The sequence below is a fragment of the Rhinichthys klamathensis genome, unplaced genomic scaffold, assembly GCF_029890125.1.
Source record: "Rhinichthys klamathensis goyatoka isolate OS25496 unplaced genomic scaffold, OSU_Roscu_1.1 h1tg000419l_1, whole genome shotgun sequence".
Lineage (NCBI taxonomy): Eukaryota > Metazoa > Chordata > Actinopteri > Cypriniformes > Leuciscidae > Rhinichthys > Rhinichthys klamathensis.
The window spans coordinates 585,819-602,181 of NW_026606917.1; the positions used below are offsets into that span (position 1 = coordinate 585,819).

The following is a 16,363-nucleotide window of genomic DNA, read 5'->3' on the forward strand; positions in this document are numbered from 1 at the left end:
CAATGAGGTTCATTCTCATGTTACGCAGCACGTTTGAGCTTCAGCAAGAACCAATGAGGTTCATTCTCGTGTTACGCAGCACGTTTGAGCTTCAGCAAGAACCAATTAGGTTCATTCTCGTGTTACGCAGCACATTTGAGCTTCAGCAAGAACCAATGAGGTTCATTCTCGTGTTACGCAGCACATTTGAGCTTCAGCAAGAACCAATGAGGTTCATTCTCGTGTTACGCAGCACGTTTGAGATTCAGCAAGAACCAATGAGGTTCATTCTCGTGTTACGCAGCACATTTGAGCTTCAGCAAGAACCAATGAGGTTCATTCTCGTATTACGCAGCACGTTTGAGCTTCAGCAAGAACCAATGAGGTTCATTCTCGTGTTACGCAGCACGTTTGAGCTTCAGCAAGAACCAATGAGGTTCATTCTCGTGTTACGCAGCACGTTTGAGATTCAGCAAGAACCAATGAGGTTCATTCTCGTGTTACGCAGCACGTTTGAGCTTCAGCAAGAACCAATGAGGTTCATTCTCGTGTTACGCAGCACGTTAAAGCTTCAGCAAGAACCAATGAGGTTCATTCTCATGTTACGCAGCACGTTTGAGCTTCAGCAAGAACCAATGAGGTTCATTCTCGTGTTACGCAGCACGTTTGAGCTTCAGCAAGAACCAATGAGGTTCAATCTCGTGTTACGCAACACGTTTGAGCTTCAGCAAGAACCAATGAGGTTCATTCTCATGTTACGCAGCACGTTTAAGCTTCAGCAAGAACCAATGAGGTTCAATCTCATGTTACGCAGCACGTTTAAGCTTCAGCAAGAACCAATGAGGTTCATTCTCATGTTACGCAGCACGTTTAAGCTTCAGCAAGAACCAATGAGGTTCAATCTCATGTTACGCAGCACGTTTAAGCTTCAGCAAGAACCAATGAGGTTCAATCTCATGTTACGCAGCACGTTTAAGCTTCAGCAAGAACCAATGAGGATCAATCTCGTGTTACGCAGCACGTTTGAGCTTCAGCAAGAACCAATGAGGTTCAATCTCGTTACGCAGCACGTTTGAGCTTCAGCAAGAACCAATGAGGTTCATTCTCGTGTTACGCAGCACGTTTGAGCTTCAGCAAGAACCAATGAGGTTCAATCTCATGTTACGCAGCACGTTTGAGCTTCAGCAAGAACCAATGAGGTTCATTCTGGTGTTACGCAGCACGTTTGAGCTTCAGCAAGAACCAATGAGGTTCATTCTCATGTTACGCAGCACGTTTGAGCTTCAGCAAGAACCAATGAGGTTCATTCTCGTGTTACGCAGCACGTTTGAGCTTCAGCAAGAACCAATGAGGTTCATTCTCGTGTTACGCAGCACGTTTGAGCTTCAGCAAGAACCAATGAGGTTCATTCTCGTGTTACGCAGCACGTTTGAGCTTCAGCAAGAACCAATGAGGTTCATTCTCGTGTTACGCAGCACGTTTGAGCTTCAGCAAGAACCAATGAGGTTCATTCTCGTGTTACGCAGCACGTTTGAGCTTCAGCAAGAACCAATGAGGTTCATTCTCGTGTTACGCAGCACGTTTGAGATTCAGCAAGAACCAATGAGGTTCATTCTCGTGTTACGCAGCACGTTTGAGCTTCAGCAAGAACCAATGAGGTTCATTCTCGTGTTACGCAGCACATTTGAGCTTCAGCAAGAACCAATGAGGTTCATTCTCGTGTTACGCAGCACATTTGAGCTTCAGCAAGAACCAATGAGGTTCATTCTTGTGTTACGCAGCACGTTTGAGCTTCAGCAAGAACCAATGAGGTTCATTCTCGTGTTACGCAGCACGTTTGAGCTTCAGCAAGAACCAATGAGGTTCATTCTCGTGTTACGCAGCACATTTGAGCTTCAGCAAGAACCAATGAGGTTCATTCTCGTGTTACGCAGCACGTTTGAGCTTCAGCAAGAACCAATGAGGTTCATTCTCGTGTTACGCAGCACATTTGAGCTTCAGCAAGAACCAATGAGGTTCATTCTCGTGTTACGCAGCACGTTTGAGCTTCAGCAAGAACCAATGAGGTTCATTCTCGTGTTACGAAGCACGTTTGAGCTTCAGCAAGAACCAATGAGGTTCATTCTCGTGTTACGCAGCAAGTTTGAGCTTCAGCAAGAACCAATGAGGTTCATTCTCGTGTTACGCAGCACATTTGAGCTTCAGCAAGAACCAATGAGGTTCATTCTCGTGTTACGCAGCACGTTTGAGCTTCAGCAAGAACCAATGAGGTTCATTCTCGTGTTACGCAGCACATTTGAGCTTCAGCAAGAACCAATGAGGTTCATTCTCGTGTTACGCAGCACGTTAAAGCTTCAGCAAGAACCAATGAGGTTCATTCTCGTGTTACGCAGCACGTTTGAGCTTCAGCAAGAACCAATGAGGTTCATTCTCGTTACGCAGCACGTTTGAGCTTCAGCAAGAACCAATGAGGTTCAATCTCGTTACGCAGCACGTTTGAGCTTCAGCAAGAACCAATGAGGTTCATTCTCGTGTTACGCAGCACGTTTGAGCTTCAGCTAGAGACCAATGAGGTTCAATCTCGTGTTACGCAGCACGTTTGAGCTTCTGCAAGAACCAATGAGGTTCATTCTGGTGTTACGCAGCACGTTTGAGCTTCAGCAAGAACCAATGAGGTTCATTCTCATGTTACGCAGCACGTTTGAGCTTCAGCAAGAACCAATGAGGTTCATTCTCGTGTTACGCAGCTCGTTTGAGCTTCAGCAAGAACCAATGAGGTTCAATCTCGTGTTACGCAGCACGTTTGAGCTTCAGCAAGAACCAATGAGGTTCATTCTCGTGTTACGCAGCACGTTTAAGCTTCAGCAAGAACCAATGAGGTTCAATCTCGTGTTACGCAGCACGTTTGAGCTTCAGCAAGAACCAATGAGGTTCAATCTCGTTACGCAGCACGTTTGAGCTTCAGCAAGAACCAATGAGGTTCAATCTCGTGTTACGCAGCACGTTTGAGCTTCTGAAAGAACCAATGAGGTTCATTCTGGTGTTACGCAGCACGTTTGAGCTTCAGCAAGAACCAATGAGGTTCATTCTGGTGTTACGCAGCACGTTTGAGCTTCAGCAAGAACCAATGAGGTTCATTCTCATGTTACGCAGCACGTTTGAGCTTCAGCAAGAACCAATGAGGTTCATTCTCGTGTTACGCAGCACGTTTGAGCTTCAGCAAGAACCAATGAGGTTCATTCTCATGTTACGCAGCACGTTTGAGCTTCAGCAAGAACCAATGAGGTTCATTCTCGTGTTACGCAGCACGTTTGAGCTTCAGCAAGAACCAATGAGGTTCATTCTCGTGTTACGCAGCACGTTTGAGCTTCAGCAAGAACCAATGAGGTTCATTCTCGTGTTATGCAGCACGTTTGAGCTTCAGCAAGAACCAATGAGGTTCATTCTCGTGTTACGCAGCACGTTTGAGCTTCAGCAAGAACCAATGAGGTTCATTCTCGTGTTATGCAGCACGTTTGAGCTTCAGCAAGAACCAATGAGGTTCATTCTCGTGTTACACAGCACGTTTGAGCTTCAGCAAGAACCAATGAGGTTCATTCTCGTGTTACGCAGCACGTTTGAGCTTCAGCAAGAACCAATGAGGTTCATTCTGGTGTTACGCAGCACGTTTGAGCTTCAGCAAGAACCAATGAAGTTCATTCTCGTGTTACGCAGCACGTTTGAGCTTGTGTTTATGTTCACTGATCAATGTTTATAGATAAATAAAAACCTAAATTCAATCTGTTCATCATACAAAAGCAACCATGTCTTCAGAAATCCAAACTAAACCGCTCAATTCATATGGATTCGTTTTACAATCTCTTTTTGAAGCGTCAAAGCGGTAGTTGCGTAAACTGTCAAAGGAGGAACAGAAATCTCTCAGATTTCATTACAAAGATCTTTATCTGTGTTCCGAAGATGAACGAAAGTCTTCACGGGTTTGGAACAACATGAAAGTGAATAAATGACAGAATATTCATTTTTGGGTGAACTATCCATTTAAACAAAAAACACAATACAAAGCAATCACAAAAAAACAAATAAAACAGATATTTTTTTTATTTTGAGGGGAAAAGTTTGTCTATATTCAAGAGTCTTTTCTCAACTTTCCTTTGCAGAGTTGAAAAGCTTGTCCCTTTTCTAATCCTTCGACTAAAGTAAAAAATGAAACAAACGAACGAACAAAAAGGTAAATGAAAATAAAGAGACGATCAGGAGTCGTTCAGCCCTGATCTAGACAGAGGCCCCAGTGTGAGAGTCAGTAGTACTAAAATACACTCCTGCTTGCTCACAGTACATCAGATAGTATGTTTCCTTCCCTCGCGCTGAATCTCCATTCGTGCACGCTTTTATTGCACATACTGGACGGAACAACGGGGCGTCCTGCGTTTGGTACGAACGTGACCAACTGACATGCAATGACCAAGCTACTATCACAGCAAGTTTTCAATAGGTGAAGAACACACAGCAGGAGAAAGACAGTGCTTTGGCCATCATGCAAGTCAATTCGCTGAAAGAGGTGACCGAGTTAACAAACGTTGCTGTAATGGGTTGCATCAAACAGGTGAATTGCGCGGTTCGCGTAGTAGAGCGCGTGATTTAAAGAGGCACTGTTATCATATACTGAAGTTTGTTCAATTAAGGCAAATGCACTGCAATTCGCACTGCAGGCATGCAGTGTACGGTGGTACGTCTCTATTGGTTCTATGTTAGCAATTAGCTGGCAAGCAACTGTTTAGTATAGTACATCTAAATGAATTTGAAGTGTATGTTTTAATTATGTATTTCCCCATGTGGCTTTTTCCTTAAAGAGATGGAGTGGAGGGAATATTGTTCATACGTCACTGACTGCAGTTGATCAGTTAGTACCAACTTGCTAGAACGTCTCAATTCAGGTCTTTGTTCCCTCTCCTCAGCTGGAATGGAATCATAATCAAACAGATAAGAACAACCAGAATAGGAATAAAAACGGATACAGAGGTGATACAAAATACCCAAACATTAAAACTTAAGGGAATCAAACAAACAAAAATCGTAGAGAAGATACCACAATCAGACATGCTTTTGAGCTGTTTAGTTTGGCAAGAAAGCAGCTAGTCGTATCATAGAAACCTCACAGTGAAAAGAGTTATGCCCCTTCGAGATTACAAAGCACAGTATTCAGTCATAATTTATAGATATATTTCTTTCATTTTTAAAAAAAAGTCCTTCTAGAATGAATTGGATCTCGATAAACTGTCTTGTACCGTGGTATCCAATGCCGTGGCTTTTCCCCAGATGCCTCCGAAAAACTCTTTTTTTTCCTTTTATTTCATTTTGTACCAAAAATACTTCTTTGAAAAAAGAAGAAATGGTTGACGGAACACACAAAACTAAACTGAAGTCTTCCTTGAGGACGTTAAAGGCCCAGACCTGGTCGTACTTCCCCCCCCAAAAAAACTACTGTTCCACAGCTTTCCACACACTTTTCCCATCTAGAATTTGTCATTCTTAAGGAAAAGCAAGACTTTAAATGAAATCATTCAATCCTTCATAAGATCCAGAGCACAACGCTCTGCCAGTGACAGAGGTTGCTGGTCAATCAGTGTGATTTACTTTAAATGATAAAACGCCATTAAAAACAGGGAAATCGAGGGATGAGGGCGTCAGAGCATTACATAAGATTCGAAACTTCCGCAAACTTCTTTTCTATCAAATACTTTGGTCTTTGGTCAATAGTTCTCTTTATAATTTATACAGATACTGTATTCGTGCACACACAAATATACGAGCGTACACGTTTATGTACGGTATAAATGTGCATGTGTTTTCCAACTTTTTTTCCATAAAGGACTTTTTGCACAAAACATCAAGATCAAAATAAATAAGGAATTCCGAACGAAAACATGAGTACCTGTATTTATATTCTCCTGAAATAAAAATAACAGGGGAAAAACAAAAATAAAACTGGAGAAAATGCCTTATGTACAGCGTTTTTCTTCGGCAAATAAAGGCCTTTATTAAATAAACAGACTTTGCATCTTTCAAGCAGCCTGAGGGAGAGGCTTAAAAACAATCGTCCTTCAAGGTGCACAGGCATATCCACGACTCTCCAGTGTGGAGTCTGGTTTGTTTTTTCAATGATCTTCCTTTTTTTGTTCGTCTTCTTTCTTCAAGTGATGGCGATGGCTACTTGTTTGTTATCAGCTTGCCTGGAGAAATCCTCCTCTCTGGGGAATTGTGGGAATCCAAAGAAATTCTAGTGCACTGCTAACTGTTGGGAGGTCCGTTGTTCAGGAAGTAAGTGGTCATCTCACCCTTGCCTTTCACCTTTACGACCCCTCGACACTCCAGCTGGTAACCTTTACTGGCCAACACCTGGTGCAGGTCTGTGGTCACCTGTAAAATACCAAAAAATCACTTCTACGTGACCCGCTCAGGATGACGACGACGACACTGTGAGCCTCTACAGGCTTGAAGGTTTACCTGAATCTGGTCCGGGACGCCTGTACTGTCCATTCGACTGGCCACGTTTACTGTGTTTCCCCAGATGTCATACTGGGGCTTCCTGGCTCCAATGACTCCTGCAACCACTGGCCCAATGTTCAGCCCTGCACACACACATGCATATGCCAACTTCTTAGACATGTTCTCTAAGAGGGCTTTCACACTGGGCACGTTTGCCGAGGTCCGAGTCGGAGAGAGATTGCCCCCCCTTTTCCTGCAAACCGTTCCACGTTTTAAACTAAACTGCCAGTGTGAAAGTGCCCTCAGTATTCATGCTGGTTTCAAATGGTTTTGTAAAACTTTCATTTTAAATGAATGTCACGTGACATCATGTTATTTTACTATTATTTATATAATATAGTATTTATTAATATTTTGAATTAACTTTTACTTTTATTGACATTTTTTACCATTATAATTTCAGTTTAAGGTTTAGTAACTTTATGTGCTTTGTCATTTGTATTAATTTTTATTTTAAATATTTAATTTAATTTATTATTTCAGGTTTAGTTTTAGTCCTTTTATTTGATTTCAGTTAGTTGCCAAAGCAACATTTGTAATTTCTAACGTTTTTTTTTTAAAAGTTTATATTCTTCCATCAAACATTTCTCCTTTATTTCAATTATCAAAAAAATGTTTAATAGTTTTAGTTAACAATAACAATAACATTTTTTTTTTAAAACCTTAAAAACATGCGCACAGATCTTAATCAAGAGATTTTTTTGTTTTGTAACAAATCTCATGAATCATTCATTTAAAAAAATACCATTTTATTTGTGGGGAGTCGCATTACATTTTACATCAACAATATCAAGTTATTTTTCTATTTTAAGAGACTTGGTTGCACCACATGACCTTGATTTGGCAAACCAAACATTTTCAAATGTTTCTAATAAATAATCTCCTACATGGTTTTGGCACTTACCGATCTTCATCTGGAAGTTGTTGAAGGAATGCTCATTGATGTATTTCATCTGTTCGCGGAGGTGCATGGCGTAGTCGGCCAGAGCGGTTATGTGCGAGCGGCCTTCCTTGTCATAGGTGGAGTCGTTGAGGCCAGATGCCGCCATGTAGGTGCTGCCAATGGTCTTTATTTTCTCCAGCTGCCTGTATTTCTCCTCACTGATGATCTGTAATAGGGAGAAAGGGTTTCATCGATGTACACTGCCTTCGTTTTAAAAGGAAAGAACACTTTTATTCAGCAAGGATGAATTAACCTAATCAAAAGTGACAGTAAAGGCACTTATAATGTAACAAACGATTTTTAGTTTGAATATATGCTGTTCTTTTTAACTTGATCCTGAAAATATCTATCCACAAAAATATGAAGCAGCACAACTGTTTTCAACATTGATAATAATCAGAAATGTTTCTTGAGCATCAAATCATCATATCAGAATGATTTCTGAAGGATCATGTGACACTGAAGACTGGAGTAATGATGCTGAAAATTCAGCTTTGCCAACACAGGAAAAAATTACATTTTAAAATATATTGCAATAAAATACGTAATTTTAAATTGTAATATTATTTCACAGTATTACTGTTTTTACTGTATTTCCGGCCTTGGTGAGCGTAAGAGACTTCTTTCAAAAGCATTAAAAATATATAACCAACCTCAAACTAAATGGTAGTGTATTCAAATAAAAAAAGCCAAGATGTTTTCATATTCATCACACAGATTAGTTTAATAATTTAAGATTCCCTCATTCTCTTCAAACATTAATCTCCAGCCTTCTAACCTCATCAAAATCAGCGATGATCTCGTTGAGGAGCCTCAGACACTCCACTCCCTCGTTGTTGGCCTCCAGCTCCACGTAGAACTCGGAAAAGTTGCTGATGGAGGCGAACATGACAGCCACGCACTCACACGACTGGTAGTACAGCTCGTCGTTCCTCCTCTCTCTAGCTAGAAAGTGGGCGGCCACATCTTTGGGCAAGATGTTGTGGAGAAGCCGACGGTTGTAGGCTTGAAGTTCCTCCATCTCCTCCTTCTCTTCTGTGGCCTGTGGAGGAACAGGCCAATCACAGTACATATATCAAATTCTGAAGGTATTTTATGAACAAATTATTTTTGGTCACACACGCTATTGTACATCTTAGTCAATCAAGCATGCCGCAACAAAGTGGTTCAACTAATAACGTAGATTCAAATCCTGACCTGAAGTTTCCAAAGGAAGTCTAGGCGAGCTGTTGACTCCACTTGCTGGGCATGTAGGTACAGTGCTAGTACAAATACAGTGAGGATCACTGGGGTCATGACCTTTAGGGACACTTTAGTCACCCTGAAAGTACTGGAGCAAGAGAGATCAGGTCAACCACAGGATCAATTATTTACATCACAGCATGGATGTAACAGAATCCAGCACACACAACCACACGAAAGATGTAGTGTCTACAGGTGAACATTGAAAGCAGTTCAAATCATTCAAAACTCAAAAAGTCTATTAAGACATACCACTGTTCAGTAGTTGTGTTGAGATTGGACCTGTGGGAAAACCATAAAGATTAATCATTTCTGAGCTTAAAAAAAAAAAATTATCATATATGATTAATAGGAAGGAGATGTATATAGGTCTCACCATTGCAGAGTTTCATTGAAAACTCTACAAAAAAAAAAGAACTCGTTTTAACGAACAAACATATGCAAAAGTACACATTGTATTCGCAAGAATTCTTAAACCTCACAGCATTTATTTTTAATACAAATACACAAACTGAATATTCAAATCCGAGATGGAGCCACATTTTCAGTATTGGGGGAACAAAAAGTATTTATTGTTAACTTGAAGTATTCAAATCATTAACTGAAATAAAATAAAATAAAGCTAAATATTAAGCAAAAAAAGCAGAAATTACAGTAACACTTTACAATAAGGTTCATTAGTTAACTACCTTAGTTAACATAAACTAAGAATGAACAATACTTCTACAGCATTTCTTAATCGTAGTTAATATTAATTTCAACATTTACTAATACATTATTAAAATCAAAGGTTGTGTGTTAACATTAGTTAATGCACTGTGAACAAACAATGAACAGCTTTATTTTTATTAACTAATATTAACCAAGATTAACCAATACAGTAACAAATGTATTGCTCATTGTTAGTTCATTTTAGTTAGTACATTAACTAATGTTAACTAACGAACTACACCACGGTTGCTCGACTGTATTTCCTGTATTACCATTTAGCAAGTTGTTAGCAACCGCCTTTTTCAAGACACTGGCTTTAAAAAAAATCATGAGTGGGGTATTACTGGTGTGTTTTATGTCGTAGAAACCATTTATATATCATTTATAAAACCATTTATATAACATTTATAAAACCATTTAACCAAAAAAAAAAAAAAAAACATTGACTTCTCGTTTCTGGGTTTTGGCCTACAAAAATACAACATCCCTGCAGCCCTCTATCATCATCAGAACATAAAGCCACTTCAAAGCTACTTCTCTCTGTTGAAGTAGAGCAGGACGGACGCCCTCTAGTGGCCGGCAGTGGTACTTACAGGGCATTGGCCGTAACGAAGAGGTCTGCGTTGTCAAACAGCGCCACCTCTGGCCACTCCACAAGCAGCAGGAAAGTGAGCTGGATGAGCAGCATTAAAGCCAGCTTCCCTATACTACTGATCTGCAGGAACACGGAGCAGGCCAGCAGGGTCAGCAGCACACTGTAGCTGAAATACTGAAGGTAAACACGAGGATGAGTCAGCATGAAACCTGTAACGTGTCAGTTTTCCGATCTTGGTGTGACTATACACTCTTTTTACCTCGGGGAAGGGGCAGGAGGGAGTGTCGCTGAGACAGATATCCAGGCCGTCGGCCGCGGAGCGAGACAAGTTGTGAATGACACAGGGAGTCACCATCTCTGACGACGACCAGTTAAACCGCTCTGCTACACAGTCCACCAGCTTCCGTGTGTCACAGGAAAACTGCAGGAAACACACAACACACACACTCGAGCTCCAAAATATACAATCATTATAAAGCAGTTGATGGATGAGCACGCTGCACTAATTCTAATGCTTTGCCATTTTTGGAGCTTGTCAACCCTGGTCATCATTTATTTGTATTGTCGTAGGCCAAAGAAAGTTCTACGTGTTTGGGAACAACATGAGGGTGAGTAAATGAGGACAGGATTGTTCTTTTAAAGCAGCATTTGTGATCATACGGTCTCTTTGGAAGAAATAAGATTGTTAGCTGAAGTGTTAGAAACACTATTGTTGTGTGTGAAGTGATTTGGCAGCTCTGCGTACCATGTTGACAAAGGCAGAGATGAAGACGAGGATGAGGGTGAACACTCCCACCAGTGTGCTGTTGGTGCGAGACTGAACAATCTTCTTGGACACGGTCTGCATGGCGGCGGGGAAGAGCTGCGAGACAGAGAGATACAGGCCAGTTGTACACATTTGTAAAACGCCAGAGAATGAAAAGCGCCGTAAGTAAGTACAACTGCTCACCTTCACGCAGGAGTAAATGGCACAGATGAAGAGGATGTTGGCAAGAATGATGAAGATACTGATGTAAATTCCCAGCATGACCAGAGTACTGCAGAACACAGACGAAGTTTCAGACTCATGTTTCAGACTAGTTAACCAGAATTTGGGGACAAATGTGTTGCCAGAAGTAAGCTAAACCTGTCAGTTTGGGGACGTGCTCATTTGTGAAAACAGTATAAAGTAAATAAAGTTTTTTAATTGTAAAAATCTTAGGTTAATGTGCGGTCACATTAGCGACATTTCAGTGAATCGTGAAGTAAGGAATACCATTTGTGGATCCTCCACTTGTTTCAAGTGAGACATCCATTTATGAGCACTATTTATTCATATTACTCACGGACTGGTGTGTTTACTACAGTCTCTGGGCTCACAGCGTCCCGGACACCAATGTTTTAAAGATTCATAAGAGATGAATCACTGTATGGCCACCTGGGATTTTGATATAAAGGTTAGATTATGATTTTTCAGTAGTTTTAAAGCACACTGTGAGACTGTTTTTTGTTTGTGATTTGGACCCTGAAACGGTGACGTGTGACGTCAGACTTAATGAGCAGACTGTCAATAGCGTAGTGATGTCTGAAGCACTGCTCACACAGAAGTCCCTTTCAAACCAAGCAGCTGTTGGTCAACATGACAAAACAGCGTGGCTGCTCCTGTAAGGGTGTGTGGGTTAGGGTTAGGTTATAGTCATTAACTTGACATTAACGCTTTTGCTCACCAGCCACTGTGGCATTTTCACTGGCCACAATTTCGACATTGATACCATGGGGAAAACTGCCATATAGATATTTTTATATATTTTCTAAATTTGGCTGCAGGTATATTAGGCTGCTGTCACTTTAAGACACACGGAGCCATTACACATGCGTTTTCTTTCTGTTTACATTCACTTAAAATATAACTGACTGTGTTTACGTGAATACTCACCAAGACGGCATTTTGATATTATTTTGTGTATTTGACTGTTTAAGTTAGCCTGGGTTTCCCCATAATGCCTTTGCGCAGCGCGATTTTATTCACGCTGCTAGGCAGTCTGGATACCATGGACCAAATTTTCGCCTCAGCGAGGGGACCAATCACAGAACGGGGAGGGAGCAGCAAGACGATGACGACGTCTATGCGACACACCGAAGCAGTTTGTTTATACCTATGGATCAAACATGGCAGCAGACGCGAAGTTACCTTTCGATGCAGCCTTAGATATTGTTCTAAGTAGTTTAGAACGCAAATAAATCTCTGGCCCATCGTCGTCTTCCTCGTCTAATTTCTTTCGCTCTACATACATCATCTGGTATAACTGAAACGATTGGCAATGAGCTACGTGCAGGCGCATTTGATAGACATTCGTAGCACCCAACAAACGGCTCTGGGCATTCGTAAACCACGCCTCAAATACGAGAAAATGAACATGCGGTTCCCAGACCACGTCTCAATGTCAATGAGACGTGGTCTGACGTTAGCCAGGCTATGTTTAAGTGCAATAAGCAGTGAAAAAAATAACTCAATTTAGTTCTGAGAGGCACTTTGGGTGTGAGCACAAAACCTGCGGCAATGAGTAAAATTATGCGCAATATGCGCAATCCCAAGTTGAAATGAAAGCAACAGCAACAATATTGATCCAGAGGAAAAGAAACGAGTGAGTGAGGGGAGGCGGGTTTGTGTGTCACTCGCTGTCAGAGAGACTAGAGAGAGAGAGAGAGAGAGAGAGAGTGAGAGAGCTGGTATTGTCTATCTATTCTGTGAAAAATGAGTATTGGAAGCGTTTCAGATATTTCAGTGTCGACATGTATCATAAAAACTATATTTTTGACAACACTAAATTGCACTTAGATTATTATTTCAGATGCCTTTTTAAAAGACAATTGAAAAATGTCTATATTGTATATAAAATTCAACCCGTGGAAGTGGTTAGTAGGAGTGACTGCGTTACTCGCCACTGCTGAAATACACCCGAATTTGGCAGGTGTTTATGTCAAGCCTTGGTTATGGTATTTAGAACTACTAGCTATAAAATAAAAACAATAGAAGTGTATGGAATGTCCTCATTTAGATAGCTAAGTAAACGTGTGTGTGTGTGTGTGTGTTGATCACTCACTGAGGGAATATGACGATCTGGATAAAGGAAATGAAACAGAAGACCAGCAGCGTACAGGCCACATAACCGCCGAAACGATCATCTACCTTCTTAGAATACTACAAACAAGACAAGGAAATAAAACATCATCAACACATGTTGACTTACTAATCTGTGCCAAATATGAAGGCTGTGTGTGTACACCACAAACTACAACTGTATAGAATACCACAATGATAGCTATATTAGCATCCACACCAGCGTATGATATCGTTCTGTTTATTATAAGAGCGCTACAGTTCTGTCGTCTGCCGCTTTAAATGCTCGAGCTCTTTAAAGCAGAAAGGATTCTGATTGGCTGTCAATGTTTTTATCATTCATCAGCTGGAAAAGTGATTCCAACGATATCGTTCCTCTGTGTCATGATCGTTATAGCAGGACTTTGCTATTCTCTTATAAAGATCTAAAAAACATTCTGAATATATCTTCATCATTATTGTTACAGTTATCGTCTTTGTTGTGAACGGGCCTTAAAGGAATAGTTCACTTAAAAATCTATCATTTACTCTTCCTCAAAATTTCTTTCTTCTGCTGAACACAAAGGAAGATATTTTGAAGAATGTCAGTAACCGAACAGTTGTTGGACCCCATTGACTTCCATAGTATTTTTTTCTTCCTACTATGGAAGTCAATGGGGTCCATCAACTGTCTTGGTTACTGACATTCTTCAAAATATCTTCCCTATAATATCGTGTTCAAAAGAAGAAATAAACTCATACAGGTTTGAAACAACTTGAGGGTGAGTAACCACCCAGAAGACCCTGTTAACCTCATGACATGCTAAAAACAACTATGAACCAATCCAAAGAATTCAGTCTCCTAGTTTCCCCCTTCTTAAATACCAAACAGGAAATTGGAGGACATTTGATCTCACATGATCTCATCCATCCTGTTAGTCTGCTAGACGATCTGGCACTGCTAAATTAAACTTCTGGACGGGAAGCTGGAGCTCAGCCAGTGTCTTTGAGTCTGACCTTTTTCTCCAGGCTGGAGGTTTGGAAGGTGAGCAGGAACTTCTTCACGTGGTCTTTGCGGAGCTGGTCAATACTGCGAGCATCGATGGCACGGCCCAAAAACTCATCCACCTCGTCCTCCGGGTTCAGCGCCTCCTGAGCACCACGGCTGCGTTCGTGAGCAGAAGAACAGTTAGAAAAACACATTTCCAATCGCGCCTTTTGCGCTCTTTTCCCCCCGACTGCATTTATTCTCAAAAAGACAAGAAAAAACACCTACTTGTCTTTGCTGGATGTTTCATCAATGCCCTGAGTGAAGAGAAGGAACAAATGTAAGTCAAAGAAGCTCAGAAAGATCTGTGAGTAATATAGAAGGTAGAAGACGGCTGAGAGAGCGATCAGGCGAGTGGGCGACAGGTCATGTGGGGTCTCACCATCTGTCTGAAGACTTTGGAGTCTTTAGTCCTGGAGAAGGATCTGTCAGGCACCCATCGCGGTACCAGACCCTCGTTGGAGTTCGTCCGCGTGCGCTGCATCTTAGCCATCATGGCCTTCTCATCTTTCTGAAACAGTCAAGGGCAAAGGAAAAGTACTGTGGTCAAGATTCTTGAATATAATGGTGAACGAAAATTAGGGATGCACTAAATATTAAAATGATTTTGACAGATAACCAAAACGGCAGATAACCGATAAATCTTAACCGATATTAAAATCCTGTAATTAGTTTGACCAAATTTTCGTTTTGGCTGTTCATTCACATGGCAGTGGCGTTTTGGGGTCCTGAAAATGCAAACTTGGGCAAAGAAAATGGGTTATAAAGTGCACGTTTTTAAATATGATACCGTTATCTCTGTGTGAACTACAAAAACAAGAATTTGTGAAAACGGTGACGTCACGCACATGCGCCATCTACTGGCCTGCAGCGTAATACTGCGTTTTAGTCATTCTTGCGGATCCGTGTGAACAGGGATCGTTTTCCGAAAAGGGATCGAAAAAATAATTTCATTGATCTTTTTTTAAATATATATATATATAGATATATAAAAATATATAGATTTTAGATTAAAATTAAGAAAACTAAATTTTTGCAGTGTAGAAATTTCCATTGTACACACACACATATACTGTATATATATATATATATATATATATATATATATATATATATATAGTCACATAAAAGTTAAGTATCTTTAACCCTTTCCCCGCCATTTATAGAATTTTCCAGCTTTCTACAGAATCTCCATTCTGTGGATGTTCAGATATTCATTCAACAAAATATTCTGGAAGCCATGAACCACGCTGGCGGTGACTGTCAACTTTTCTTTTTTTTAAACGCTGGCGGGGAAGGAGTTGAATTGTTGTAATATGACGTGTCTAACCCGCTTCTGACTGCAGCCCAACACTAGGAAGGTCTCAATGCTGTTCTCTTTTAAATAGGCGTTTCTCTCCCCTCCAAAACCTGGTTCCACCTCATAGTCTCCATTCAGGTACTGCAGAGTAGCTTTAGTGATGTGGATCCTCCTGAGGAACATTCATTTGGAGTTACTAAACAGTCTGTCCGGTGTTATATATAGCTGTGTACATGTTTGATGTGTGTATCTGTGTTCTGTCTTTAACTCTCACCCGGCTTTGCCTCCAGCCTCCATGTGGTTGGCCAGCGTGACGTCGTTGGACCACACGTCGAATTGCCACTTTCTCAATCCAAGAACTCCACAGTGCACGCGCCCACTGTGGATACCGACCCGCATGTTTACGTTGACCCCCGTGACCTCCCGCACCAATCTGTGACGCAAACATAAACACGTTTTCAATAAACTACACGCTGAAATTAGTGTTTAGTATTATTTATATACTGTTATAGTATATATTCATATTTTTAATTAGCATTTATTTTTATAATTTTCTAAGTTTCAGTTTTAGTAATTTTGTTTTTATTTATTTTATTTTAAATATTTCTATTTAGCGTTCATTTATTTATTATTTCAGTTTTAGTTCTAGTAAATTTAGCACTTCAACTTAATTATTTCAGTTAGTTGCTAAAACAAAGTTTTTCATCTAATATTAATATTTTATTTTATTTAAGCTTTGTTTAAATAAGCAAAAATGATCATTTAAATACTTTTAATTAACAACAATAACAGTGGCTGCAATATATAATTCCATAAATTTACATCTAATCATTTTTAATCATTAAACAATAAATATTATCAAATAATATATATTGAATAAAACGCTGGCCATTTGCCCCAACCATCAGGGCGGCATCTTA

At 40.4% G+C, this 16,363-nt stretch overlaps 1 protein-coding gene across 1 annotated transcript in view; it reads right to left on the reverse strand.

The window, feature by feature from the left end:
- Nucleotides 1-6,159: 6,159 nt before the first annotated feature.
- adcy6a (adenylate cyclase 6a) overlaps nucleotides 6,160-16,363 on the reverse strand; it is a 52,177-nt gene continuing 41,973 nt past the window's right edge. The window contains exons 8-24 of the mRNA XM_056235308.1: nucleotides 15,718-15,876; nucleotides 15,474-15,615; nucleotides 14,526-14,654; nucleotides 14,372-14,400; nucleotides 14,113-14,260; nucleotides 13,100-13,197; nucleotides 10,966-11,053; nucleotides 10,762-10,878; nucleotides 10,276-10,437; nucleotides 10,015-10,190; nucleotides 9,087-9,110; nucleotides 8,963-8,992; nucleotides 8,666-8,798; nucleotides 8,247-8,510; nucleotides 7,430-7,634; nucleotides 6,484-6,608; nucleotides 6,160-6,396 (exon numbers count right to left, since the gene is read on the reverse strand). Coding sequence (XP_056091283.1) covers nucleotides 6,268-6,396; nucleotides 6,484-6,608; nucleotides 7,430-7,634; nucleotides 8,247-8,510; nucleotides 8,666-8,798; nucleotides 8,963-8,992; nucleotides 9,087-9,110; nucleotides 10,015-10,190; nucleotides 10,276-10,437; nucleotides 10,762-10,878; nucleotides 10,966-11,053; nucleotides 13,100-13,197; nucleotides 14,113-14,260; nucleotides 14,372-14,400; nucleotides 14,526-14,654; nucleotides 15,474-15,615; nucleotides 15,718-15,876 — 2,158 coding nt within the window. The 3' untranslated portion in view covers nucleotides 6,160-6,267. The remainder of the gene's footprint in view (nucleotides 6,397-6,483; nucleotides 6,609-7,429; nucleotides 7,635-8,246; nucleotides 8,511-8,665; nucleotides 8,799-8,962; nucleotides 8,993-9,086; nucleotides 9,111-10,014; nucleotides 10,191-10,275; nucleotides 10,438-10,761; nucleotides 10,879-10,965; nucleotides 11,054-13,099; nucleotides 13,198-14,112; nucleotides 14,261-14,371; nucleotides 14,401-14,525; nucleotides 14,655-15,473; nucleotides 15,616-15,717; nucleotides 15,877-16,363) is intronic.